We start from the raw sequence: 25,730 nt of genomic DNA on the forward strand, positions 1-25,730 counted from the left end.
ATTTAAAGTATATAATTACATCCTAAGTAGTACCATCTTTCAACATCTGTCACAATATTTCTCCTCCTGACCTGAATTTGTACATCCTCCTGGCTATTACACAATTTTAAAATTGACAATGAGAAAATTGAAATTGTCTACGACTTTCTATTCCTTGGCTCAATGATCAACCAATAGGGAGATTGCAATGAGGAAATCAGAAGATTGATACTTGGAAGAACAGCTTTGAGGGAGTTAGACAAGATCCCTAAAGACCTTTGGTCTCTCTGGGGACCAAGATCAAGATAATCCAAACTATGGCATTCCCCATTACAATGTATGGATGTGAAAGCTGGACAGTGAAGAAAGCTGAGAGGAAGAAAATTGATTCATTTGAAATGTGGTGCTGGAGGAGAGTTCTGCGGATACCATGGGCAGCCAAAAAGACAATAAATAGGTACAAGATCAAATCAAGCCTGAATTCTCCCTAGAAGCTAAAATGACAAAAACTGAGGCTATTGTACTTTAGTCACATTATGAGAAGACAAGTTTCTCTGGAAAAGTCAATAACGCTAGGAAAAGTAGAAGGCAGTAGGAAAAGAGGAAGACCTAAAATGAGATGGCTTGACTCAGTAAAAGAAGCTATGTCCTCCAATTTGCTAGATCTGAGCCAGGCTGTTAATGATAGGATGTTTTGGAGGTCTTTCATTCATAGGGTTGCCATAGTTAAGAGGCAACTTGATGGCACATAAAACACACACACCTGGCTATTATTTCTTTCCCTATCTTTGCTTTCTTCAAGGGCTTTCAGTATTCTTCAGGTGCCAAAAAGTCTACCTGGATGATAGGGCTCAGCTTGGATCATTCAGAATGATTTCTTCTGCCCAGCCTCTGAAGCTGGAGGTTATAATAGGAGCCTTTTGGGTACCCTATTTTTTATAAGAAGTGGGCACTGAAAATAGACACAGCAGTGCCAAAAGTGCTCTGCAAAGAAGTAATGTAACTAGCTCATTCAAACACATTTTCTTGTAGATGCTCATGTGCCTCAGAGGAGCTTTTCTCACCAGAACATAAAACTGAAGGCTTTGGCTAAGCAACTTGTGTGACATTTCCTCTCCCACTCCATACACACTGGGCAGTGTGAGGGCAGGACTGGAGAATTCCATTTTCGGAAGGGAAGCTTGTGGCCCAATTTAGATGGTGAGGCAAAGAGCCTCCCTGTGCAATTTTGCATGGGTTTGGAGTCTCAGTGAAACTGCTGAAACCCAAACAAGGTAGCTATGCATGTTTATTTAGTATTCCAGCTCATCTGCTAGAGCTTCGTTATCTTGGTGTGAAAACTAAGAAAGTGTGTCTACTTTTCAGGCTACAGCACAATTCAGACAATACTCTGAGCCTGTGCAAAGTCACATGAAGAAGGCCTCACTTGGAAAGCAAAGCAGGCAACAGCTTCAGCCTCAGATAGGTTTGCTTTTGTAAGGACGGATGCCATTTGCCACCCACCCCCCTCCATGAGAGGTGCCAGTGCTCAACCCTATCTGGAAGCTACATTTTCCTGCATGGCCCCACCACTGCAGGAGAATGCAATGGTGATAAGCACTGCTGTTCCTTTAGTAGTGAGGGAAAATCACAGTCGAAAATCCAAATGCTACCCCCACCCAAGATCTCAAACACAGGACTACCCGTGTTGCACAAACAAGATCAGTACCATTGGCCGGCGTAACACTGACAGTTGGAAATAATCCTGCAGTCTCCAATTCCTGCAGTCCTTGGGAAGGTGTTGATCCAGCTTCATTTGAAGGCTCATAGGCTATCAGTTTCTGTATGTCTGGAAAAGGAAATCAGAGTAAAAGGCTGTCATGCAGAATTCAGTATATGACTCTTCTTTCCCCTCTTCCTCCCATGATGCACAGCACTGAGCAGATGAGGGATATGCAAGAAAAATCACTTTTTAGCACAAGAAAGGCATTATCTGATTTGGACATCAAGAACTAATGTGTTGTCAGCACACCCAATTCTATTCATAGCAAACACTGAAATCAAAGAAAACTACATCTACAGAGCAATTTGCCTATAGCACTACGCAAGGATGGAATGTAGCACTGGATGAATGATTCAGCAACTGTCTCTCTTTGCTTTTTCAATGACATTTATATGTCCGATGAAATCTCAAAACAACTTACACAAAGCAAGCAAACATAGGCAGAGTTGCTTAATTTATATGGTTTACACCAGAGACAGCAGTAGGATTCAGCTTTCTCTTCTTTTGCACAATAATTTCTTCTACATCTGCCCTACTCCTGTATGATATAAGGACCAGGGCTCTTCTTTTCTTCTGGGAGCTGTCCAACCCCCTTACCTGAGAAAGTAGCTGGTAGAAAGACGAAGAAAAGATGCTGTGGATTGGCCAGCTTAGCATAGCATCGCCACTGGGGGAAGAGGTTTTCAGACATCCCTGCTGGTGACCCCTCAATATTGTTTGGAGTCTAAGATAGAGCAAATCCAATTTTATCATGCCTGATACTGTAGCCTTGTTCACCACCCCAATAAAGCAATCAAAGGGTTGGAGCCAGACTAAATCTGCAGTTCCTACCAATCCCCCCTTCCCACTGCAAACCTCGCCCCCATGCCATTCCTCAGGGTCCACTATTCCACAGGAGCAGCATTTCCTGGGGACCATGAACATAGTGCAGGAAAGGAGGCAGGCAAGTTCTGCTATAAGAAAACTTAAGCTGGATCCAACCCAAAATGTCTCAACACAGTCTACTCAACCACAGAGTATCTTTGACCCAAACACAATACCCTTATAGAAACATAACTGCAGCACTAAGGAAGACGTAAAATTCCCTTTCAGCCATGTAAGGCAGCATTTCCATTCCACCTTCCAGGGAAATAAAAAAGGTAAAGGTAGTCCCCTGTGCAAGCACTGAGTCATTACTGACCCGTGGTGGGACATCGCATCACGACATTTTCTTGGCAGACTTTTTACGGGGTGGTTTGCCATTGCCTTCCCCAGTCATCTACACTTTTCCCCCAGGAAACTGGGTACTCATTTTACCAACCTCAGAAGGATGGAAGGCTGAGTCAACCTTGAGCCGGCTACTTGAACCCGGCTTCTGCCAGGATCGAACTCAGGTCGCGAGCAGAGCTTGGGCTGCAGTACGGCCTCTTACCACTCTGCGTCACAAGGCTTCATTCCAGGGAAATAAACAGCTAGATTTCTGCACACTGTATTTTCTGCAGACCAAGCTTTAGGAGAAGGTCTCACTGGTGTCTGTGTGACATAAGTCCATCTCTCATCAAACATTAAGTAACTCCATAAAATAATGCCTGGCACAGCCACCAAAGCAGAATGGGAGAAGTAAACCACTCTTGGACAATCTCCTGCATTATAGAAGAATAGCAATTTCCTGAACACAGGACATGGAACCTGCCCCATATTGGAGGTCTGTGGAACCTTTGGCAGTGTGACAGTGAGGCTGCTGTACCTGCTGGGTATTTATAGAAGTGGCCATGTCCTTGTCGCTCACAGAGTAGTAAGAGCTAGTTGGATCCTGCTGCTCTGAGGGAATGGGGGCCTTCAAGGCTTCTGCTGGAATGGAAACAAGAAAGTTAGAAATCAGAGGAATGAAGCAAGGTAGAAATCAACTGCATGCACCCCTCTTACCTTGGATCACTGGAAGCATAAATGGAGGTGGGTGGCCATCTCGGTCCCGCCGCAACACTTGCTCCATGAAAGTTACATGATCTGTGCCTGACAACGTGATTTCCCTGTCACTGAGGTCATGCTGGAGGCAGCCATGAAAGAGGCTGAGAAGCATTTCATTAGGCAAGAAAGATGAGTCCTTTGTGATGCTATCATCCTCTGCTGCAGGACAAAAGTCACCAGCATGAGCAAAGCAATTCTCTGGAGTTGCATTTCAAAGCATCTACCCACAATGTAGCTCCCTGGCAACACCACAAGGATAAGGAAAGTAACTCCATTCATCCTATCTTCTCACAGCCCACTGAAAACAACATAAATGCTTTTACAGAGAGGACAAGTAGTCCAAAGAGCTTCATCCACACTTCTCCTCCCATACACAATTAACAACCATGGAAATGAAACTAGTTTCTAAAAAACAAAGACTAGGACTCTTGTGCCCTGTGACCTGGAAGCCCTGCATCTTAACAGACAGTTCAGAAGTGAGATGTGCACATTCTACATTGCACTCTCTTGTTTATTATTATTTTACATATTCCAGAATTCTGAAGCAGTGCTGAAAATTGGTTTCTGGGCTGAGATCAGATGATGTGCAGCTGAGACAGTCATGGCCTTCACCTCTATTGTCCCTTCCCCTCAGGTGGCATATGCAAAAACCTTCAAGAGTAAGGAAAACTTGCCTCCTGTTAACATCAGGAAGAACATTTCAATCTGCTGGCATTTGGGCAGCAGCTTCATGAGGTCAAAGTGGAAAGGAATCTCATGCACACGGGAACCACTGCCAGTGTCACGACCTATAACAAGAACCAGGATTGTAAATCCAGCCAAGCCCACAGGCACAGACCACCCAGGAAAGCACTTATAAGCAAAATCACCTTCAGTAGCAGTAGCCTTGGGGCCACATGCTGGAAAGACCCAGTCCTTGTTCTGGCACAACTGGCTAATGTACTCAAAGGCAAGGATAGTCTGGATGCACATCAGGTCTTGAGGAAAAAGCTGGAATACAGATCTGAAGTAAGACACAGGGCTGGACAACTAGCAGTTAAGTGAAAATGGCTCCAGTGCATCAAATGCCACTAAAGGCATAGAGCTGTGAGGAAAACTGGCCCATTATACAAATGTTAGCCATATAAATTACCAATCCCTTGAAATCCATCAAAGAGCACACCCAAGAGAAAAGCCTAGTCCCCAGACATGGCTCAGAAGTGGGGAGACATTAAAGCAAGTGGATACAGCAACAGTTAACTTGAGCTGTGTTGGTTGTCATGGCAAAAACTCCTCACTCAAGAAGCATATCAATATTCTCCCTTCCCATTAATAGTCACCCTTCCCATGGCCTTCCAGCAATGATCCCAGGGGTGGTTTGAAGTAGAAGAGCAAGGGCAAGTATGTAGGATTTTTTCAGCCAGAAGAGGGAAGGGGTATTTAAAGTAAGAGTGTAAGGTACAATAATACTGTAATTAGCTTGACAGAGTGATTATGTTGTTAGAGTGAATATAGTTACAACAAAACAACAGCAGAACACCATTGGTAGCAAAGTGGATAAAAATCAATGATTTTTTTAAAAAAATAAAAAAAATCAGATTTTTTTTATTTAAATCGGATTTTTTTTATTTAAATCGGATTTTTTAAAATAAAATGCTTTTTGAGGAAAATATATTACCATCCAAAGGTTATTCCATCATGAAATAAAGATTAGTTTTTAATTATGTAGAATAAGGCTGTATATGTTTAATTTTTTTGGTAAATAAATTCCATTAATCCATTCACAATGTCATGCTCTTCCAGAGGTTTTTGTAAGATTATTGGGCAGTTTCTCTGCCTACAAGATATTATCACAGATGCTTGGTTTTGCAGTTCCCAAAACTGAATTTGTGTCAGCTCAGCAGAGATCACATGCCTCCTCTTCACAGCAAAAATGTTGTAACATGAACAGAGTTGAGAAAAAGACCTTAAAGACAATGCTGCAAATGTATCCAAGATGAGAAGAAATTTAGAAGAGCAGGAAGGAAATACAAAGCTAATAACATATGGTTGCAGTGCTCATTTGCTGCACCTCTTAGCCAAAGACTTAAGTGTTCCAGAAATAAAGACTAATGTAGTTGAAATTGCTAAATACTTCCGTAACAATCATTTTGCTGCAGCAGCTCTGAAAAGGATGGGTGGAACCAAGCTAACGTTCCCACAAGATGTTAGATGGAACTCTGTGGTGGACTGTTCTGAGCAGTATATCAAGAACTGGCCTATTCTGATGACAGTTTGTGAACAATCTTCATCTACTTGCATATTAAAGTTATACCAGCAAGAATTAGTCTTTATATAGAAAACTATGATTTAAATCAAGCCTTACTGACTAGTGATTTAAATCGTGATTTAAATCAGTTTGATTTAAATCAAATCCACCCTGATTGGTAGTCACAAAGTTTCCAGCTCAAACCAGTTCAATGCATCTTTAATGACCTGCAATCTGTGCTGGACAATGATACCCATCTCTCACATTAGAAGGCAAACCTTTTCTTGCCCACAAACAACCCCATAATCTTAAATAACTTCACATCACAACAATGCACTTCCTAATATGGCCAGGGACTCAGGGACCAGGGCCTGCAATGAATCAAGACACTAACTTCGTCCCTATATTCACTCTAAAAACATAACCACTGGACAGAACAACACCAGCTATACCATCTCAGGCTCATTCAGTCACTTATCTTCCAGTGTTATATGCCATCATGTCAGCAATGCCCTTCAACTCTTTACAATAGACAAACAGGTCAGTCCCTTTGCAAAAGAATAAATGGACATAAATTTGGTATTAAAAATTACAACGCTCACAAACCAGTGACAGAACATTTTAATCTTCTAGGACATTCCATCACTGACCTAAGAGTAGTTGTTCTCAAGCAGAGAAACTTAAAAGGAAAACTACAATGAGAGACGGCTGAAATTGAGTTAATTTGCAAATTCAGAACAATAGACTCCATACCTCAGGCTTCATTAGGACATTGGATTCCTCTCTCAACTGATTTTTTGCTTTTCACTCTATAAAGCTAATTACATTATTATTATACCTTACACCCTTAATATAAATACTCCTCCCACCTTCTGGCTGGATAAAACCCTACATATTTCCACTTCTAAATGTAACTGAAGAAGAGAGCTTTGATTCTTGAAATTAAAAACTCATATCCTTGAAATATAGTTGGTCTTTAAGGTGCTACTGGACTCGAATCTTGCTCCCCTATAGGAGTTGCCTTCTATAACTCCCACACCACAGAAACATACCGCTTTTGGGATTTTCTGATAAGGTAGGCCATGCAGGTGCTGCCAGCTGTCTGATGAACTATCCACAAAGCCACTCTGTGGTTCCACCCAGCACTCCGTGACAAGGTTCAGCTCCATGTCCACTTCAATGGCCTCTACTTCTGTGTCATTGTCATCATCTGTGGAGAAACTTGCGGGCATATGAGATAATGTAAACACGGCCAGAGCTGCCTGGGTGTTCTACCATAGTGTGATGCCCAGTACTGCTCCCCAAACTTTAATAGCATCCAGGAGTCCTTGCTCCTGCTTGCAGTGGCAAGACTGCTTTCTGGCTTCCTCTGATGGGCTTTCTTCCCCTTACCTGTCTTTAGTAGAAGTGGAATGTGGTGGAAACAGCACATATTGGACAATGCAGGTGTGCTTCTCACTGCCATGCCCTGAGGAATCACTCTGTGGAAGAAAAATGTGACCCCCTTCTGTTCTCATTACCTTTCTTCCAAGACATCATCCAGCAGTCCTGATGCTAAGAAGCAGCTTGCAGCCGCTTTGCTGCACCAGATGCAACTGCACAGCTCAATGTGTTTTATAGGTCAGAGCCAGAACAGATCTAGAGTTTGTTTTGTTTGTATCCACCTCTGAGAATCAGTTACAGAAGATGCACCTTTGCCTGCGAGCATGTTAACACTACATTTACAGAGCCAGTTTTTGGACTTACCCTCATAGGGAGTTCCAGAACCATGTTAATAATCCCATCACCACTGGATGCAAAATGAAAGCCCTCAGATAGACGAACACTGAAAATTCAAAGGGAACAGTGGTAATTACTGAGCTCCCCCAGCAGTGCTTCATATTCCAGTACCTCCTATTTGCTCCACAGTTCCATCTTTACATCAGTCTATCCTATGCTAACGAGGATAACTTACTTAAATATGACCAAACCACCTTTTTACATCACAGGTACTTTTGCAGGCCCCTTTTGTGGCCCTACAGATAAGGAGAGCACTTACTCTGTAAGAGTGGACAATAGCTGTGCCACAGCTGTGATGGGCACTGCAGGTACCAGCCCTGACTGCACACACCAGATCCAGCGCTGGTGATAGAGATAGCGAGACAGAGAGGCCAGGGTGGAGGAAGCTGTCCGGTTGGCTACCATAGTGAGAGGGCCTGATATGGGGGGACTCTCCAGGGGTAGGAGGCATGGAACACGATAGTCAGAAGGTAGCTTCTCATATCTGGATACAGAGAGAAATAGTAAAAATGAGAAAGCATATCAACCTCACAGCTGTCTGTACATTAGGTCAGTCACTGCTGGTCTCCATGAACCACATTTTGAGGGGTTGGAAGGCCATCTCAGTGTCTTCTAAGCTTCAGCTCCAGCTATCACACAAACCATACTAATCCCATTATTCAGAAAAAGGACCGTGCACACATTGGCAAACATCCCAGAAGCAATAAAATACTAGATGAAGACAACATAAATTCTGCTTCCAGAATAAAATTAAGCTCATACTTTTTCCATAATTAGTTCTGTTTCTTAAATTCTAGAACAAATTTAGGATTTAGTTTTTAAAAAACAAGGAATATAGAAATGCAAGTGTAAAAAGGAAAAGAGTACAGAGTACAGAGAGCCAGTTTGGTGTAGTGGTTAAGAGCGCGGGACTCTAATCTGGAGAGCCGGGTTTGATTCCTCACTCCTCCACTTGAAGCCAGCTGGGTGACCTTGGGATAGTTACAGTTCTCTGGAGCTCTCTCAGCCCCACCCACCTCACAGGGTGTTTTGTTGTGGGGATAATAACATACTTTGTAAACTGCTCTGAGTGGGCATTAAGTTGTCCTGAAAGGCAATATATAAATTGAATGTTATTATTATTATGTTATTATTACAACACTAGGACAGGGGCACCAGTAGGAAAAGAATAGTAAACACAGAACAGGGAGAAGAAGCTGTATGAGGAATAGAATAATAGAGCTGAAAGGTGTCTTAAAGACTAACTAGTCCAACCCCCTGCCCAATGCAGGAACAGCCTAAAGCATCCCCAATAAGTATTCGTCCAGCCACCCCTTTGATGACTGCCAATGAAGGGAAACCCACCACATGCAGCTGATGCCACTGCTGGATTACTCTTAATGAAAAGAAGCTTTTCTTAATTTTCAGCTGGTACCTTCCCTCCTGTAGTTTAAACCCACTATTGAGAGTCCTATCCTCTGTTGCCAACATGGAACAGCTCCGGAGATGACAACACTGAGATTATTGCAAGCCTTGCTCTACATTTGACTTTTCTGCTTTTCCTCTGAGATCAGCCTCTAGACATTTGCTTTTTGAAAGAAAGCCAGATACTTTGGCTGACAAAATATGTACTGTTTACTGCATTTAGCACTTGCAGGGAGGCTGTCAAATTCCAGAAGCCTCAGCCTGCAAAACATATCTGACAGCCAACATCTCCACATCTGCAATTTTCGCTTCATACCAAAGCTTGCTTGTTCCAGACCTAATAAAACTCTAACGAATGAAGGTTCTTTGGGTACAAACATAGATATACGCTCCATCCCTGCTACCTGATGAGGAGTTTCTCCAGAGGTTTGTGCAGCACTATAAGGCAAGGTCTGTCTGAGAGGGTAGGTTGGGCCCCAAGCACAGGAGGTGATTTTGACGGGGAGCTGCCACCCAGGACCTTCCTCTTCACTTTTGGAGTTGCCTCCTTGCTCTGAACTCTGTGGGGGAAGCGCAGCTGCAGGATACGATCTCGTAATTCTTCCACTATCTGTTGAAGAAAACAAGCACATACAAAAAGAACATCTTATGTATGAAGAACAGCCGATAGGGAGCTGTTCTTAGGACCTTTCTCTACAAAGGCCATAATTAGCAACATTCAGATTGTGGAAGTTTGGAATAAAAACTCTTATAGTTCATTATGCTTCACCCCAATGTGAGGGGAGCTCAAAGCCTTCCAAATCTATCCTGGGTTTATTCTGACTCATATTGGGGTTTGCTCATAGTTCTCCAGAAAGATGCTCTGCTGATGTCACTGCCACCACTCTACCCACTGCCAGGTAAGAAGAGAAGGGAAGGGAGCAGAGGGTATCTATGAGGTTGATGTGAACCGCAGGATCACATTTACCATTTGCTTTTTGAAATCTTTCGCTATAAGCACTTAGGAGGAAAGACTGCAAAAATCCTATATGAACTGAAATGAACTCACTCATCACTAGCTAACTTAGTTTCACAGTCTCTCAAGTGCTTCCTTGATCTGGCCAGCACTATTACCTTACACTTCAGAGATCATTCAAAAGAAGAGACTGGTTGCCCTGTTAGTGTTTCATTCACAGCTATTTGCCTACAAACTGCCAACATGTCCAGCAAGATCTGGATCAGCCCCAGAAATGCTGTGCCAATGAGAAGAATTTGCTTCCCAAAGCCCGCCTATCATCAGGAAAGGAGAGTGGTATTCCAGCTAGTTTCAAGTACCAATTCCACTGTTAATTAGGCTTGGAAGTGAACCCTCTATAGCATGTAAGTCCAAGGATGAATTCAGAGGTAGTTTAAAAGACCATGAGAAAGATCGGTTGCTTAAGCTTTCAACATTAAAAAGAGTCCAGTAGCACCTTTAAGACTAACCAATTTTATTTTAGCATAAGCTTTCGAGAATCAAGTTCTCTTCGTCAGATGCCTGATACAGAGACTGGTCAAACACAGAAGAGCAGAGGGAAGAGGCAATTGTGTTTGACCAGTCTCTGTATCAGGCATCTGACGAAGAGAACTTGATTCTCGAAAGCTTATGCTAAAATAAAATTGGTTAGTCTTAAAGGTACTACTGGACTCTTTTTGATTTTGCTACCACAGACTAACACGGCTAACTTCTCTGCTTTCAACATTAACTCTAACAGATGCCTAGGCAGCCAAGGCTTGTTGAATAAATCTGTTTTTATTTTGTTGTATACCAGTGATGCTTACTAAAACCCAATAAAAGAAATCAGGTACTCACTTTGTTCCTGATCTTTGCAAGTGTCCCAATAGGAAATCCCAGCCGAAGAACCATGCATGGGGCTTTTGAAATTATCCGTACCACATAAAATGAAAAAGGGGGCAGTTCCTCTGAGCTGTGGAAAGGGGAAACAGAAAATAGCAGCTGGAACAGTCTTACAATGGCCCTGAACACCAATGCAGGCCTGATAGAGAATTCCTAACCTTGAGCTACTGCCCCTCTCTTCAAAAGAAGAAAAATACAATGTCAATAGCATAGGAGATGGGGTTGGCATTGTTCTATGCTCCAATAATGCAAATCCAGTGATACCTCCAAACATCTATGAAATCTTTGGTAGATGAACAACAAGCTGATTTTAGAGTACTATCCCAATGAACTGGGACTAATAGGCACAAACCATGCCTAGCTGCTCAGGATTCATGAGTTATCCTTCACACACTGCCACTTTCTGGGCTGACCATAGAATTCAGCAGCTCAGTCCCATTTGCCCCCACCATATCATGACCTCACCTTCGCATAAGCTTGACATAGGAGTAGCCTTCCACCAACACAAAGCTACTCCAGTCACGTAGTAAAGAAGTTAGCGCTGAGTGTGAGATGCGGCACTGGATGGTACTATAGCGGCCATTGCTGCCTGGGGTGTGCAAATGCTTTGGAATTGGCCTGTGAATATACCAAAGAGTTACTACACACAGTTCAGGAAAAGCTACCCTCCCCCGCAACCCAACACACACACAGCACTCAGCCACATACTTCCAATATGAATCGCCAGATCTACAGGAGCTGAGGCAATTCTCTGCCTTAGTTAAGGAAGCAAGCCATACTTTCACAACAGGAGCCCCTCAGCAACACAGCCTGCACGTACATGTCATGCTCCAAGAGAATAACAATGCGATGCATATGTAGCCAACGCTGCCAGAAATTGGCATCCATGGAAAGGATGGGCTTCCAATAAGCAGCAAACTGTGAATGGCTGGAATCTGAGTTGCTGTGCTGCAGTGACAGCACCTGAAACAAACAAACAAACAAACAAACAAACTGTGAGTACCTTATCTTCTCTATGAGGGAGAGAAGCCACGTTCCTCCTTGGCATTTAAGCACAATGGTAGATGATGCAATTCCAAAGGCGCTCACAATAATCTTTATTACGTTACAAAAAAATGTAACAGCAAACTCACTCATTGCTACCACTACTGGGCCTGGGTTCCATCATTAGGTGTGAGAAGGTCCTGATAAGAGTATATCCAGTGCACAATGAGAGTGGATGCTAGGAAATGCCTCAAACCTCCCAACCCCAACACACTATTCTGCCATTTTCCCACTCTGATCATGGAAAAAGCAGCTACAGAGGCTGCCCATGGCTGCCAAACTACAAGGCTACCTAAAACTGTTAAGTCCTTGATGTTATTTATACACTGATCAAAATATATAGCAACATGCTATGTGATTACTATATATTGCATGTATAGCAGACCAAATCATTCGCCAAATGTATTTTTATCTGCAGCATTATCCAGGCTTTGCTCACAACAACATTAAGAAAATAACAGGTTAAGCCACAAATGTTACAAATACACAGAACAATCAATGTGATTGCTAGCCACATAGGACAGCCAGGACCCACAGGGAGACTGGCAACCCTAGTGAACTTTTAGGGGAAGACTGAGAGGTGCATTTTACCTCAGGACACATTCAATGACTCTCAATTGTAACACCAATAGCATTCTACTGTTTAGAATGTGGGGGGTGAGGACCAATAAAGCTGCATATGCAAATGACCTCTGTGCTCCAACTGTCTCTGGCGAGGGAATGTGGTGTGGAATTTTGTGAGCCCCAATCAGCCCGCATATGCAAATGACCTTGAAAGGCTGGTCCAATCAGGGAGGAGTGGCTGAGCTGGCAGTGGGCAGGGGTGCAAACAGGCAGCAGCCTGCCAGCCACACAGGGAAGCTGTATCCCTTTGGGAAAACACATTTTACCCCTTTTTACCACCTTAAGGGGCAAATTTCTTAAAATCCCCTTAGTGGGTATTTACATCATGAAAGGAAAGTTCTCCCCAAATTTCATGTTTCTAGATTTGGGCTGGGTGTTGATGAGTCAGTCAGGACACTTGTCTTTATATATATAAATAGATAATGGAAACAGATATTCTAGTGGTTTTTGGAATTCACCCTAGTTAGCCTTCTCCAAGGTTGTGAAAGGTTAGGCTATTTGGTCACAAGTTATTTGTCCTGGGTTTGATGCTATAGGGAAGCAGGGTTTTTCCCTGGTTTGCCACAGCATTGTGGTGCAATTCCCCAACTTTTTTCCAATCATTCCCAAACCTGCTCTGCTGAAAAAAATTTAGCAACAATCATGGCAAAGCCTAGACGGTTGCCACAAATGGGAAAGTTGAAAATTTCTTAATTCTGCTAACATGGTAGCCTCTGCCGTGGCCATTTCCTCCCTCTACAACGAGGGGGCTCTTTTTGAAATCAGCAACTGAGTATCATTATACCTATCTGTGTATCAGGTTCTCCCTGACTTGACTTACCTTTTTAAAATGAAAGCTTGGAATTCAGAGAACCTGATACACAGATTCAACTGCCAATTTAAAAAACTGTAAAAAAAATGCAAAAGCCATTATCCCTCGCTCGGGGGTGGGGCCCTCCTGCAAGGGACTGAGGCAGGAATGGGGAAATCTGCCATGTGGAAGTTCCATTGCAGCAGCACTGTGAGTCTCTCTACATGAGACACCTTGGCACATGTTCAGCAAATGTAGGGAGATGCAATGTTAGCTGGGAAAGGTAGTTTAAAAAGACAGAGCTGGTGAAGATCCATCCTCAGAGGGTTTGTTAATTTCATCTTCGCCTCCTAGAAGGCTCTGTCAATTTCACCTCTGCATTCTAAAACTGCGTAGGATTGCAACCAGAGGCAACGAGGAATGGAAACGGGCTGGAACTGCCTTCCAGAGCCATGCTTAGACCTGGAGAGGTTATAATGGGCTGAAGTTTCCCTTCTGGCATTTCACAGCCCCTTCACACAGCTCCAGTGTATATAAAAATATTTGCCCTGCCACTGGCTCTGTCTTCTTAAACTACCTTTCCCAGCTAACATTGCATCTCCCAGCATGTGTTCTTCACGTGTCAGATGTCTCATGTACAGAGACTATCAGTCAGCAGCAATAGAGAAACCACACAGGCCTACTCACATGTACAAAACACCTTTGTCTGTGATAAGTGTTTTAAATGAGCTGCTATTGCTCTGGGACCTAAATACATTGCAGAATCCTTAATGAATATCATTGAAGGACATACTTTTCCTCAATGCGAATGGGAAAAATCAAAGGGGGAATACTTGAGCAATGGGATGTTCCTGGGACAGAGAACAATACTAAGCAGGTCTACTTAGAATCCTACTGAGGTCCATTCAAGTTTAGGCTAGTGCATACAATGTTGCACCAAAGAGACAAAGCTTAATTAAAACTCAAGACTGAAGTCTATTGCTCAGTGTAGTATGATACCATAATTTTCTCTCCTGCACCAAGAGGGCTAAAATGTCTGGCTCTCCCTCCTTTTGAGGCTAACATACAGATCAAGAAAACAGCACAATCTTAGCTCTCCACAGGGTGTGTAGGGTGGTATTGTCCAGATAGGCAGCTTCTAAAGTAGATGTGAGAATTGTGTTTCAAAGGTGAGAAGACAGCTTACCGGTGTGGTGGATCCTGGAGGAATGTAGAACAGTGGCACCCCATTTCTGGTGCTTTCAGGAATGGTGAAGTGCTCTGGGACATTATCAAATGACTGCAGATGAACCAACATCTGGTCAGTTTGGTTGATGCTGAAAAGGCAAAATCACTGCAACCAGTTTCAAAGACACAGAGTTTCACATAGCATCAGTGCTAAGTGGACATTCATATGCCTGAGATCATTACTATCTACCTGCAGGTTATTTCTCCATAAGCAGAGCTGAGTCTTTTGCCCAATAATGAAGTTATCTTCACTCCCACATAGGAAATCAGAGAGGAAAATGCTTTTAAGAGCAGCAGCAATGCTCCTCAGCCCACAAAATACATTCTTCACTTCTGTGGACTACACTTTCAAAAGGAAACAGCTGTGTGCTGCTTGACCCTGCTGAAAGGAAGTGTGTGTGGGAGGTTCCATTCCACCAGTGGAGTAAGTGCAAGCAAATTTCATTGCCAAGCCAGACTCACCTCTGTAGGGTGTTCCAGAAGCGGCGAATCACAGTTGTGCGGTACAGGCTAGTGATGGGCTTCCTCATGGTGCAACTGATGTCATGCAAGATATCATAGCTGCCCTCCATAGTCACTTCCACCCATGTGCTACGTTTGGAAGGATCTAGAGGCCACGGAGACACTGCCAGGTACTCAATCCTCATATTGTGCTTCCACAGTAGGACCAGCTTCATTTCTAGCTGAGTACCACCTACAATGCATGCAGGAATTTATGGTTCTAAGAGGATTATGGTTCAGCACTAACACTTGCCCCAACCCAAGACTTTTGCTGCAATGTGCTTAAGAATGAAAGACGTGCTTCATCCCTAAGGGATCCTGAATATGTGCCTCTAACAGATACAAATCAAAGCTACCACCAGATCAGGTGGAAGACATACTTAAGTTTGCTTGCTTTTTTAAAAAAGAAAAAGAAAAACAAGGACTTTGGGCAGCTTACTCTTTTACTGGCTGGCTCCTGCCTTCCTTCTCATATTTTCCTTTATAGTCACTTTTACATCCTGTGATTTGAGAGCATGTGGATGTAAGGACTCTCATCAGAGCCTCTGTTTCTCCCCCAACAGATCAATGTCCCATAAAATCTCTGCAGAAAAGCAACTAGGAAAAATCACTCAAATGAGGCTCCCCTATTATTATGCCCAAGAGGGAACTTGCCTCAGCAGCAGCTGTACAAGATTAGCCTTCATCCCTGATCTCATGCAAAGAAACAGTAAAGAAAGTACAAAACACTATTTGTAACAGAGCAATTCAGTTTCTAAGGCATTTTTTGAGACAGACTGGACTTTTCAGATTCTATGACAGTACTGCCTGTTTTATTTTCTCTTTCATGTAGCAACATTTAATGGCAAATATTTCTTTGAAAGAGACCATAAAGCCCACAATTCACTACAGATTCAATTATACTACTGTAATTACATGTTTCTGTAGACTTTATAGTTTCTGTTGCATCAGGTTTGGATGGCAGAATTACAAAATATGGATACACATCTTTCTAAACAATGACCTATAGAGCCTCCAGATGTAAAAAAGAATCCACAGCCCACAGCAACGTATCATTCCACAGTGATAAGCCTCTTTCCACTCTGGCCACAATATTCTGAATTCCACGAAAATCTAAGCCTTGCAATCAAGTAGTTGAAGATTAAAAATATGTACGCAAACTCACTCAAAAAGCTACTATTTATGTTAATATAATATAATATAGTATAATATAGTATAATATATGTTAATATATAAATTAGTGTTCAAAATAATATTTTATATTGTTGTAAATAATACTAATAATTAGCAGAGGTTGTAGCAGTACTCTCTAAGTGCCTAAAGTAGAATAAAAAGAACAGAGTTCAGCTCAACAAGCTTAGAATCTACACAGACAGATACAAAAGGAAAAACAAAGGCTAGGGATAAAGAAACATAACTTCCTCCTGAAGTCTTCCCAGAACCATCCTAATCTCACTTTACCCTGCTGCTTTCTGCCTGCCCCCTGCCCTGTGCATCCCTGCAAATTTCTGACCAGCCTCTATTGGGACAGATGCCCTTTTGCATTTTGAGGAGCACACCATTGGCACCATATACTTTTAAAACAGAAGTGGCAGTGCTGCAGCTGATACCATGGAATGCTTATATCCCTTCAGTGGTCATGTTATTTTCCCTAACAACTGAGATTTGGTGCTCTGGTAATAATTATGGAAATAGGAGGGGAACACCATTAGCATTGGTACATTTCTTAATAACATTTCTATGGGCTGGTCCACACATTGACAAAACCAGAATGATTGTATGCAAGGTGAGGAGCAAGCCCATATGAGCACACATGCATCTGATATAACATCTAATGTCCAATTCTCACCTGAAAAGGAAGTGGAAAGGGAAGGATCGTGGAACAACAAAACTATAAAGTCACCTTTTGTAATGCTGACCTCACGAATACTATAGCCCTCTCGTAGCCGGACAGAGATTATGCTGATGAGGTCAGCATGCACTTCTTTTTCTGTGTGCTTCTTCCGTCTCATAGCTAGGGCAGGGTTGCTACTTGCAGAAACAAGGTGTTCATTGAACAGTCTGTGTTGGGACACTGCAACAACAACAGACAATCATTCAATAACAGACAATCATTCACATTTCTCACCCCTGCCCTAAAAGGCACCAAGGAAAGTCACCTAGAAGTCCCCAACGCACCTTGGAAGGGTCATGTGCAGTCATCATCAGACTGCATAACTGAAACTTCCAAGGTGAGAGACAAACACCATGTTTTGAGGAGAACAGGTTCTTAGTTCTAATATAAAGACTACGCTGGAGGTGTCTGATGCACTGCATGTTAGAAATGTATGGATAATTTTGGATTAGATGCTCTAGCTGAGATAGGTAGATTGCTTCAAATTGAGAAGGCAAATTGAATCCTTGCCTATCATGGCCCATAAAATGTAGTTGCCATGAGTTAGGCAGTGTTGCTGGTCAAATAATTAACATTTCTTTGATAAAACGATTCGACCTCATCAATTTTGTGATTTGCTTTCCAGTGGGGAAAAAAAAACATTAAACATCAGAAGACATGGGCATTCTCAATTCTTGGGAAAGGTTACTTAGTAAGCAGTGGCAGAACAACTACAGGCTTTTCTGAATAAAACCTCATTCCTTTACCCTTTTCAATCAGGCATCAACTCTGGTTATGGAGTAGCTTTAGAAGCCCTGGCAGCTGATCTCCATTATGAGATATATAGAGGTTATAGCTTTATCTTAATTTTATTAGTTCTGCAAATAGTTTTTGATACAGTGGATCATGACACCTTGCTATACTGCACAGTACATGGCATCCTGGGGATAGCCCTCCAATGCTGTTAATCTTTCCTTGAGGAACGCCACAAAGGATGGTCATTGGAGAGGATGAATTTATTTATTTATTTAATTCAATTTATATTCCGCCCTCCCCGCATCAGCAGGCTCAGGGTGAATTACAACCGGTACAATAATTTAAAATACAAATAGCGTTAAAACCAATAAAACCATATAAATATTTTAAAAACATACAGCAGCAGATTTCTCCAAAAACCACCAGCTAACCATCTCCAAAAGTATTTAACAAGGCTGGGCGGTAAATGCTTCCAGTAGGGGGGCACGTTCTCTAGTTGGCCAGCGGGGAGGCCCAGCCAGCATCAACCATACGCCTGGCGGAACAGCCCCGTTTTGCAAGCCCGGCGGAAGGATAGCAAATCCGGCCAGGCCCTGGTCTTTTAGACAGAGCGTTCCACCAGGTTGGAGCCAGGACCGAAAGGCCCTGGCTCTGGTCGACGCTAGGCGGACCTCCCTGGGGCCAGGGACCATTAACAGCTGTTTGTTGCTGGATCGAAGCGTCCTCCAGGGCTCATATAGGGAGAGGCGGTCTGCAGATACGCCAGTCCCAGTCCGCATAGGGCTTTGTAAGTTAATACCAAGACCTTGAACCTGATCTAGTATTCCACCAGTAACCAGTGCAGCTGGCAGAGTACCGGTGTTATGTGTGCATTAGAAGGCGCTCTGGTGATGACATGCGCCGCCGCATTTTGGACCAGTTGTAACTGCCGGATCAAGTTCAAGGAGAGCCCTGCATAGAGCGTGTTACAGCAGTCTAGCCTAGAGGTGACCATTGCCTGGACCATTGTAATGAAGTCACTGGTCGAAAGATAGGGGGGCGAGCTGTCTGGTCTGTCGGAGATGGAAGAACGACGACCTGGCAACCACCGTGACCTGGGCCTCCATTTTCAAAGAGGCATCCAGGATCACTCCCAGGCTCCTAACCCTCGGATTCAGTGTAAGCACCGCCCCATCGAGTGTCAGAAGCCAGGCCCCCAAATCCATGCTCCCGCAACTTAAGTGCAGAATCTCCATCTTTGAAGGGTTTAACTTCAGCTGACTCTGTCTCAACCATCCGGCCACAGCTTCAAAAACATGATCCAGGACATCCAGGGCTGATCCAGGCTGTCCGTTCATCAACAGATATAGCTGGGTGTCATCAGCATACTGATGACACCCAAGCCCGAAACTTCGCACCAGCTGGGCAAGGGGGCGGATGTAGATGTTAAACAATAACGGGGAGAGTATTGCCCCCTGTGGCATGCCACACACTAGAGGATGGCAGGATGAGAACTTCTCCCCTACCGCCACCCTCTGTCCCTGACCGTGGAGAAAGGAGACAAGCCACTGTAGTGCCATCCCTTTTATCCCCACATCGGCAAGGCGGTGAGTCAGAAGGTCATAATCAACTGTACTGAACGCTGCCGAAAGATCTAGTAAAATCAGCAGCGCCGTTCCACCTCAATCCACGTCTGCGAAGATCGTCCATGAGGGCGACCAGAAACGTCTCAGCTCTATGGCCCAGGCCAAAGCCAGACTGGAATCTTTCAACTGGGAACTGCAATATGGAGTGTCTCACTGTTCAGTGTTATCTATATGCAATCATCGAGTAAGAACATCTAGAATTACGGAATCAGTTATCAATATGTTCACAGCATCCATCTCTATTTCTTTAATGAAACCATCAGGAGCTATTGTCTCGGTGTTAACCAGTACCTTGAACTGGAGGTCAAATAGATGAAAGTGAACAAGATGAAATGAAGTTAGCAATGATACTGGTAGGAAGGTCAGCAGTTTTGAAGGAGATGTGTATCTTTAAGATTGATGGTTTAATGTTTTCACACTTGTGCTCAACAGTACTTCCAGGGGCAGGGACACCTTTCACACTGTATTCCTCTTTTTGCCCATTCCATCATCAACTGCTATGAGCCCTTTATTTACTCTCTTTTACATACAGCTAAGGAATACTGTCCCTTAAATTCAAGTCTTCAGTCCCTTCCCTAGGTTTGCAGCCTGTTTGCTGGCCCCGCCACAATTAAAGAGTGGCTCTGCCTGATATTGCTCTCTGCTGCTTGGTCCTTTTCACCTCGTCCCAGAGCCATTGGGAGCCATCTCTGCTCCTTCCTTGAGCAAGCTGCATATAGCTAAGTCCCCTGGCCCAGCCTCCTTTCCTTGCAGTCCTTCTTTCCCTCACACAGCTGGGCCTGTCTCTTTATCAGATTGCAGCCCCATGTATGTTTAAATGCAGCCAGGCTGCTGGAGGGACAGAGCCATGTACAGTTCCCATTGCCCTCCTACCTCACAGGTGCCTTTATCAAAACAAATGTAGAGTATGTGGGTCTTGTTAAGAGACAAAATTATATTATGATAAACAGGTTGCTGCTGAGGCAGGGTATTTTTTAAATCTCCATCTTGCATGCACGCCTTTTTGGATAGAGCTGACCTTGCCATGCTGATCCGTGCATCAATAACCTCCAGACTTGAATGATTATTGCCAAGTGCTGTAGATGGGGCTGCTTTGAAGACAAGCTGGAAACTTTGGTTAGTACAGAATGTGGCTGCCCAACTGTTAACTGGGCTGGGGTGCTGAGATTGTATCTAACCAGTGCTACAGCACCATTGCTGGGTTCTGAAATACTACTAGGCTTTATTTAAGGTACTGGTATTGACCCTTAAAGACTTTCATATCTACAGATCCACATCTCTAAAGGATTGTCTCTATCCATAGGAGCTTACCTGTCAAGGTCAAGTCAACAAAATTGTTTAACCAGCCTGTCCTGCTGTCAGACTCAATCTGCAACAGCAAGGAGAAGGATGTACTCCTTACAGAGGTGACATTTGCAATCCCTCGGTTAAGTTTAAATAAAGACAGTAAAACTTTTCAAAGAAGCTTTTCATGTGTAGGGAATGGGTATAATACCTCAGTGGGGTTTGTTATTGAATTTTTTCTTCAGGTTGTACTGTTAAGGACTTAGCACATTATATTGGTTTTGTATAATCGGTTTTATAAAATTGTTTCAGATATGTGTTGTGATCTACCTTGTGGATAGCAAGGAAGGAAGAATATAAATCTTCCTATTGGGCTTTCCTGTGCATAGAGAACATTACTATGAACAGCTACACTGTAGAGAAGAAAGTGGTCTGCTTTCCCTTATTCTAAACCAAACAAATGTTTGCCAGAAGGCATACCTGAAATAGAAGACTGACTGTGCTTTTGCCTAGTTCTGCCAGCTCATAATCTTAGAGACAAAGAATAAATAACAGCTCCTGCAATCCTGTATGAAGCTCATCACAATCACTATCCTGATAAAGCAACACTATTACATAATCAACTATCTCAGATTAGCTCAGAGTCTTTATCCCTCTGCCACTGGTGAGGACAGAGTGGATAAACTTTCTATTCCATACAAGTTAAGCTCACCACAGTAATACTCAGGATTCAGGGATTCTCCACTACGCAGAAAAGAGTACAGCAGAAAAGCCTTGTGATAGACATTCAAGTCCAAACTAGAAGACTCCACTTCAGGGCATGTGGAAAGGTACGTGCCAAATGTTGCCATGGCAATAAACTTCATGAGTTCCACATTGGGAACATGACCAAAACTGCAGTCATAGGAGTAGACTCCTCCCACCTGTGAGAGAGAAAAATACACAAGTACTGATTCTTTTCTCTGTCGCAATTTCTACCCCTTATTTTGTTATGAATTCTTCTTCAATGTAGTCTAGAGTAACTCTGCATAGGGTTGTACTGTTACCTAGCAACTTTTGTTCATTTTATGCAGGCATTAGTAACCTGATGGACAGTTAAAATCTTACTTTCATGCTAATACCCTGGCATCTAATTAGATGCCAGGGCATTAGCATGAAAGTGAAATTTCAAATATTCAAATTTCAAATATCTAAAACATGTATAGAAGTAGTAGATGCAAGAGTCAAATGTCTGACTGCCGTTGGCTGAGTACAAAGTATGTTTTCAACAACAAAGGAGAATGTAGTAGATTACTTGTAGTAGTAGTTTACTAGTAAGTAAGTTAGTAAGAGTTCACTTCTTAATGAAATATTATCGTACCTCCAGCCAATATCTTATTACATGCTGAAGAGGACAACAGCAGCATTTTAAGTGTTGGATCCAGACTAAATTTCCGAATAGCAGAAAGGAACTTTGCTGCCTCCCTCCTCCCACTGATCTCCACAAAATGCTGCTCCTGGATAACAGGACCCTGAGGAACGACATGAGGGAATGAAGGGGGAGTTGTTAAAATCTGCCAATTTAGCCTGGATCCAACCCTAAATTGTCAAGAATGATTAGGATACTGTTTTCTTCTTTATACATTTAAAAATTTCAGTAAAAGTAAACTGTATTCCACACTAGTGGAGCATCACCCCAAATGTTTAACTGCCATCACTTATGGATTGGAATCCCCATTTCACCTTTAAGTGGGCACTGAAAAAAAGGATAAACCCAGATGTACAGGCAGCAGTTATCTTGCTAAAATGTTTACACTGCTGAGGTAGATATACCTCTGGAATTCCATCACCCCAGGTAAATGCCCTCTTTGCTTCTAAAACTGGGCTAGCCCTTATCACAATGTAGGCAATGATACTAAGGAATTCAGTGTCTGCCACCATCCCACTCCCACAGCACCTGAACAAAGGAACAAGCCACAGTGCCACTGCGCAGCTGGTTGAGTAGCGTCTCACAGACAGCTACATCCGGGACACTGGTGACACCATCTGTGATCACAATAATACCTGTAAATAACAAGCAGAGACAGCAATTAGATGTGGGAAGATGTTCCTCATAGAATGCAAGAATTAAATTCCGAGACAGATGTGTACTGATGGATGAAGCAGAGGAATAATCTTACTATATAACTGAGTAAGCATGTTTCAGACAACTCACTTTATACCCTGGTGCACCACCAGAAGGTGCTGCTACAGAGGAAAGCCCAGGTAACTTACCATATTGCTCCAGAAAACATGCCATGGTGGGAAGCCCAGGCACAGAACAGGAGTAGAGCAGGTGGCAATGCTCTCCCCATGCCTTAACCCAGCTGGTATTAGGTGCGGAGCAGGTGGCAATGCCCACCCCCCTTCAACTAGCTGGTATTAGGAGTGGAGCAGGTAGCAATGCCCGCCACCCCACCTTAACCTAGCTGTTATTAGGAGCGGATCAGGTGGCAATGCCCATTCTCTGCCTTAACCCAGCTACTATTAGGAGCGGGGCAAGTGGCAATGCCGGCCCCCCATTTTAACCCAGCTGACATTAGGAGCGAAGCAGGTGGCAATGTCCTCCCCCGCTTCACCCAGCTGGGATCAGGAGAAGAGCAGGTAGATATGCACACTCTCTGCCTTAACTCAGCCGGTATTAGGAGCGGAAAGCAAAAATAGGGACCACCCCGGTGCAAGCACAAGTGGAGCAGGTGGCAATGGCCACCTCCCACTTTAACACAGCTGGTAATAGGAGTGGAGCAGGTGGAAATGCCCACCCCCACCTTAATCCAACTGGTATTAGGAGGGAGAAGGTGGCAATTCCCACCCCCCGCCTTAACCCAGCTGGTATTAGGAGTGGAGCAGGTGACAATACCCATCCGTCACCTCAACACAGCAGATATTATGAGTGTAACAGGGGGCAATGTTCACCCCTGCCTTAACCCAGCTGGTATTAGGAGTGGAACTGGTGGCAATGCCTACCCCCCCACACTTTAACCCAGCTGGTATTAGAAGAGAAGCATGTGGCAATGCCCACCTCCTGCCTTCTCAGCTGGTATAATGAGCAGAGCAGGTGGCAATGCTCACCCCCACCTTAACCCAGGTGGTATTAGGAGTAGAGCAGGTGGCAATGCCTGCCCCCTTAAGCCAGCTGGGATCAGGAGCAGAGCAGGTGGCAATGCCCACCCCTGCCTTAACCCAGCTGGTATTAAGAGTGGAGGAAGTAGCAATGTTTACCCCTCGTCTTAATTCAGCTGGTATTTGGAGCAGAACAGGTGGCAATGCCTACTCCCACCTTAACCCAGCTGGTATTAGGAGCGAAGCAGGTGGCAATGCCCACCTCCTCATCACAGCTGGTATTAGGATCCGAGCAGGTTGAAATGCTCACCCCCACCTTAACCCAGCTGGTATTAAGAGTGGAGCAGGTGGCAATGCCCACCCCCCTTCACCCATGTGGGTTCAGGAGCAGAGCAGATGGCAATGCTCACCCCCTTCACCTGGGTGGGATCAGGCACAGAGCAGGAGGCAATTCCCTTCTTCCCTTCACTCAGCCAGGACAAGAAGTGGAGCAAGTGGCAATGCCCGCCCCCTTCAACCTACTGGAATAAGGCACTGAGCAGGCGGCAATGTCCACCCCATCTTCACCCTTTCGGAATCAGGTGCCAAGCAGGCAGCACTCTCCGCCCTCCTTCAACCTGCCAGAATCAGGAGCAGAGAAGGTGGCAATGTCGGCACCCCCTTCACCCAGTTGGGATCAGGAGCAGAGCACGTAGCAAAGCCCACCACCTGCCTTCACCTGTCGGGGTCAGGCGAGGATCAGGAGGTAGTGCTCGCTCCTACCTTCACCCAGCAGAGAACAGATGGCAATGCCCATTCCCCCTTCACCTAGCTATAATCAGGCTTGGAGCAGGCAGCAGCACCTGCCCCCCTTCATCTAGCCGTAATCAGGCGCAGAGCAAAAGGCAATGCCCGTTTTCCCTTCACCTGGCTGGGATCAGGAGTGGAGCAGGTGGCAATGCCTGCTCCCTGTTTACCCAGCTTGTATCAGATGTGCTGCAGGTAGCAAAGTCCACCACCCCTTCCTGTTGCTGAGATCAAGTGTGGAGCAGGTGGCAATGCCCACCCCCCTCCTTCACTAGCTGGGATCAGTGACGGAGGAGGAGGGAATGCCTGCCTGCCCGCTCTCCCCTTTCTAGAGCCCATTGTATTTTTCCCCACAACGGGCTTTCTTTCTAGTTACTTCATAATAGCAAAAATGTGAAACAGCTCCTTCCTCAAGAGCACAGGAAAAAAATACTGCATAAAATTAATTCCAAGTATTCTTGTCCATAGGTGAAGGCTAGCTTCAATGGCCTATAGCTCTTACTCGCTTTAGTCTGGCTAACTGCAACAGGCTAACCTGCACTGGAGTTACAGGGCAGCAGCTGCAATGCCAAAATTCCCTGCCGAATCATGCTGACAAGTCCAACATCAGCAGTGACCATGGACACTCCCAACTTCCTCACAGAGGGCTCTTGGGGATCACATAAACGCTCCTGGTTAAGAGATGACAGGTCCACCTGAAACAAGAAGTCAAAAGCCTGTGAGCCTCATCCAGAATCTTTCATCCCTACTACAGTACCCAAATCCTACTGTTAGTTAATTGACAGCCCAAGGCCAGGTTTTTAATAAAAATGGCTGAACTGAGGTTCAGAATTGTAAGTGTCGCCAAGCTCTGGCCTCGTTCAGACATGCAGCAGCTGGGCCTGTGGAGCAGTCTCTGAGTTCCCCAGTGATTTGACATTGGGAGACTGTTCTCAGAGAGGCTCTATGTTCACTCCCTAAATTTTCACACAGCTGAAATGCTAATTAACAGCTCAGCCCTGATTGGCTCTTGAGTTGTCAGGTGACACACTGAATCCTGAAAAAGATGGCTTCTCAGCTCACCCAGCCCTACTTCATTCTTTCCCTCTTTCAGCTAGCTTTCTTCAACCAAGCTCTGACCATGATGCAAGTATGCCAGAAAGGAGCTGAAAGCTGCATGTTATTC

General features: G+C 44.1%; 1 protein-coding gene across 2 annotated transcripts in view; it reads right to left on the reverse strand.

Moving 5' to 3' along the window:
* The window catches only part of SZT2 (SZT2 subunit of KICSTOR complex), a 116,839-nt gene that overhangs the window by 77,189 nt on the left and 13,920 nt on the right, over positions 1-25,730 (reverse strand). Inside the window, exons 6-25 of one of the 2 annotated variants that reach the window (XM_054982041.1) lie at positions 25,101-25,260; positions 22,635-22,741; positions 21,411-21,621; positions 17,064-17,234; positions 15,122-15,353; positions 14,619-14,748; positions 11,795-11,937; positions 11,440-11,592; positions 10,930-11,044; positions 9,503-9,708; positions 7,954-8,178; positions 7,662-7,740; positions 7,308-7,396; positions 6,968-7,136; positions 4,558-4,678; positions 4,363-4,476; positions 3,647-3,847; positions 3,468-3,568; positions 2,339-2,465; positions 1,688-1,807 (exon numbers count right to left, since the gene is read on the reverse strand). In XM_054982041.1, the coding sequence (XP_054838016.1) occupies positions 1,688-1,807; positions 2,339-2,465; positions 3,468-3,568; positions 3,647-3,847; positions 4,363-4,476; positions 4,558-4,678; positions 6,968-7,136; positions 7,308-7,396; positions 7,662-7,740; positions 7,954-8,178; positions 9,503-9,708; positions 10,930-11,044; positions 11,440-11,592; positions 11,795-11,937; positions 14,619-14,748; positions 15,122-15,353; positions 17,064-17,234; positions 21,411-21,621; positions 22,635-22,741; positions 25,101-25,260 (2,974 nt within the window). Of the gene's footprint in view, positions 1-1,687; positions 1,808-2,338; positions 2,466-3,467; positions 3,572-3,646; positions 3,848-4,362; positions 4,477-4,557; positions 4,679-6,967; positions 7,137-7,307; positions 7,397-7,661; positions 7,741-7,953; positions 8,179-9,502; positions 9,709-10,929; positions 11,045-11,439; positions 11,593-11,794; positions 11,938-14,618; positions 14,749-15,121; positions 15,354-17,063; positions 17,235-21,410; positions 21,622-22,634; positions 22,742-25,100; positions 25,261-25,730 lie in introns of both variants that reach the window. The other variant, XM_054982040.1, reaches the window with a different exon arrangement.

Source organism: Eublepharis macularius, chromosome 5 (assembly GCF_028583425.1).
Source record: "Eublepharis macularius isolate TG4126 chromosome 5, MPM_Emac_v1.0, whole genome shotgun sequence".
NCBI classification, from domain to species: Eukaryota; Metazoa; Chordata; class Lepidosauria; order Squamata; family Eublepharidae; genus Eublepharis; species Eublepharis macularius.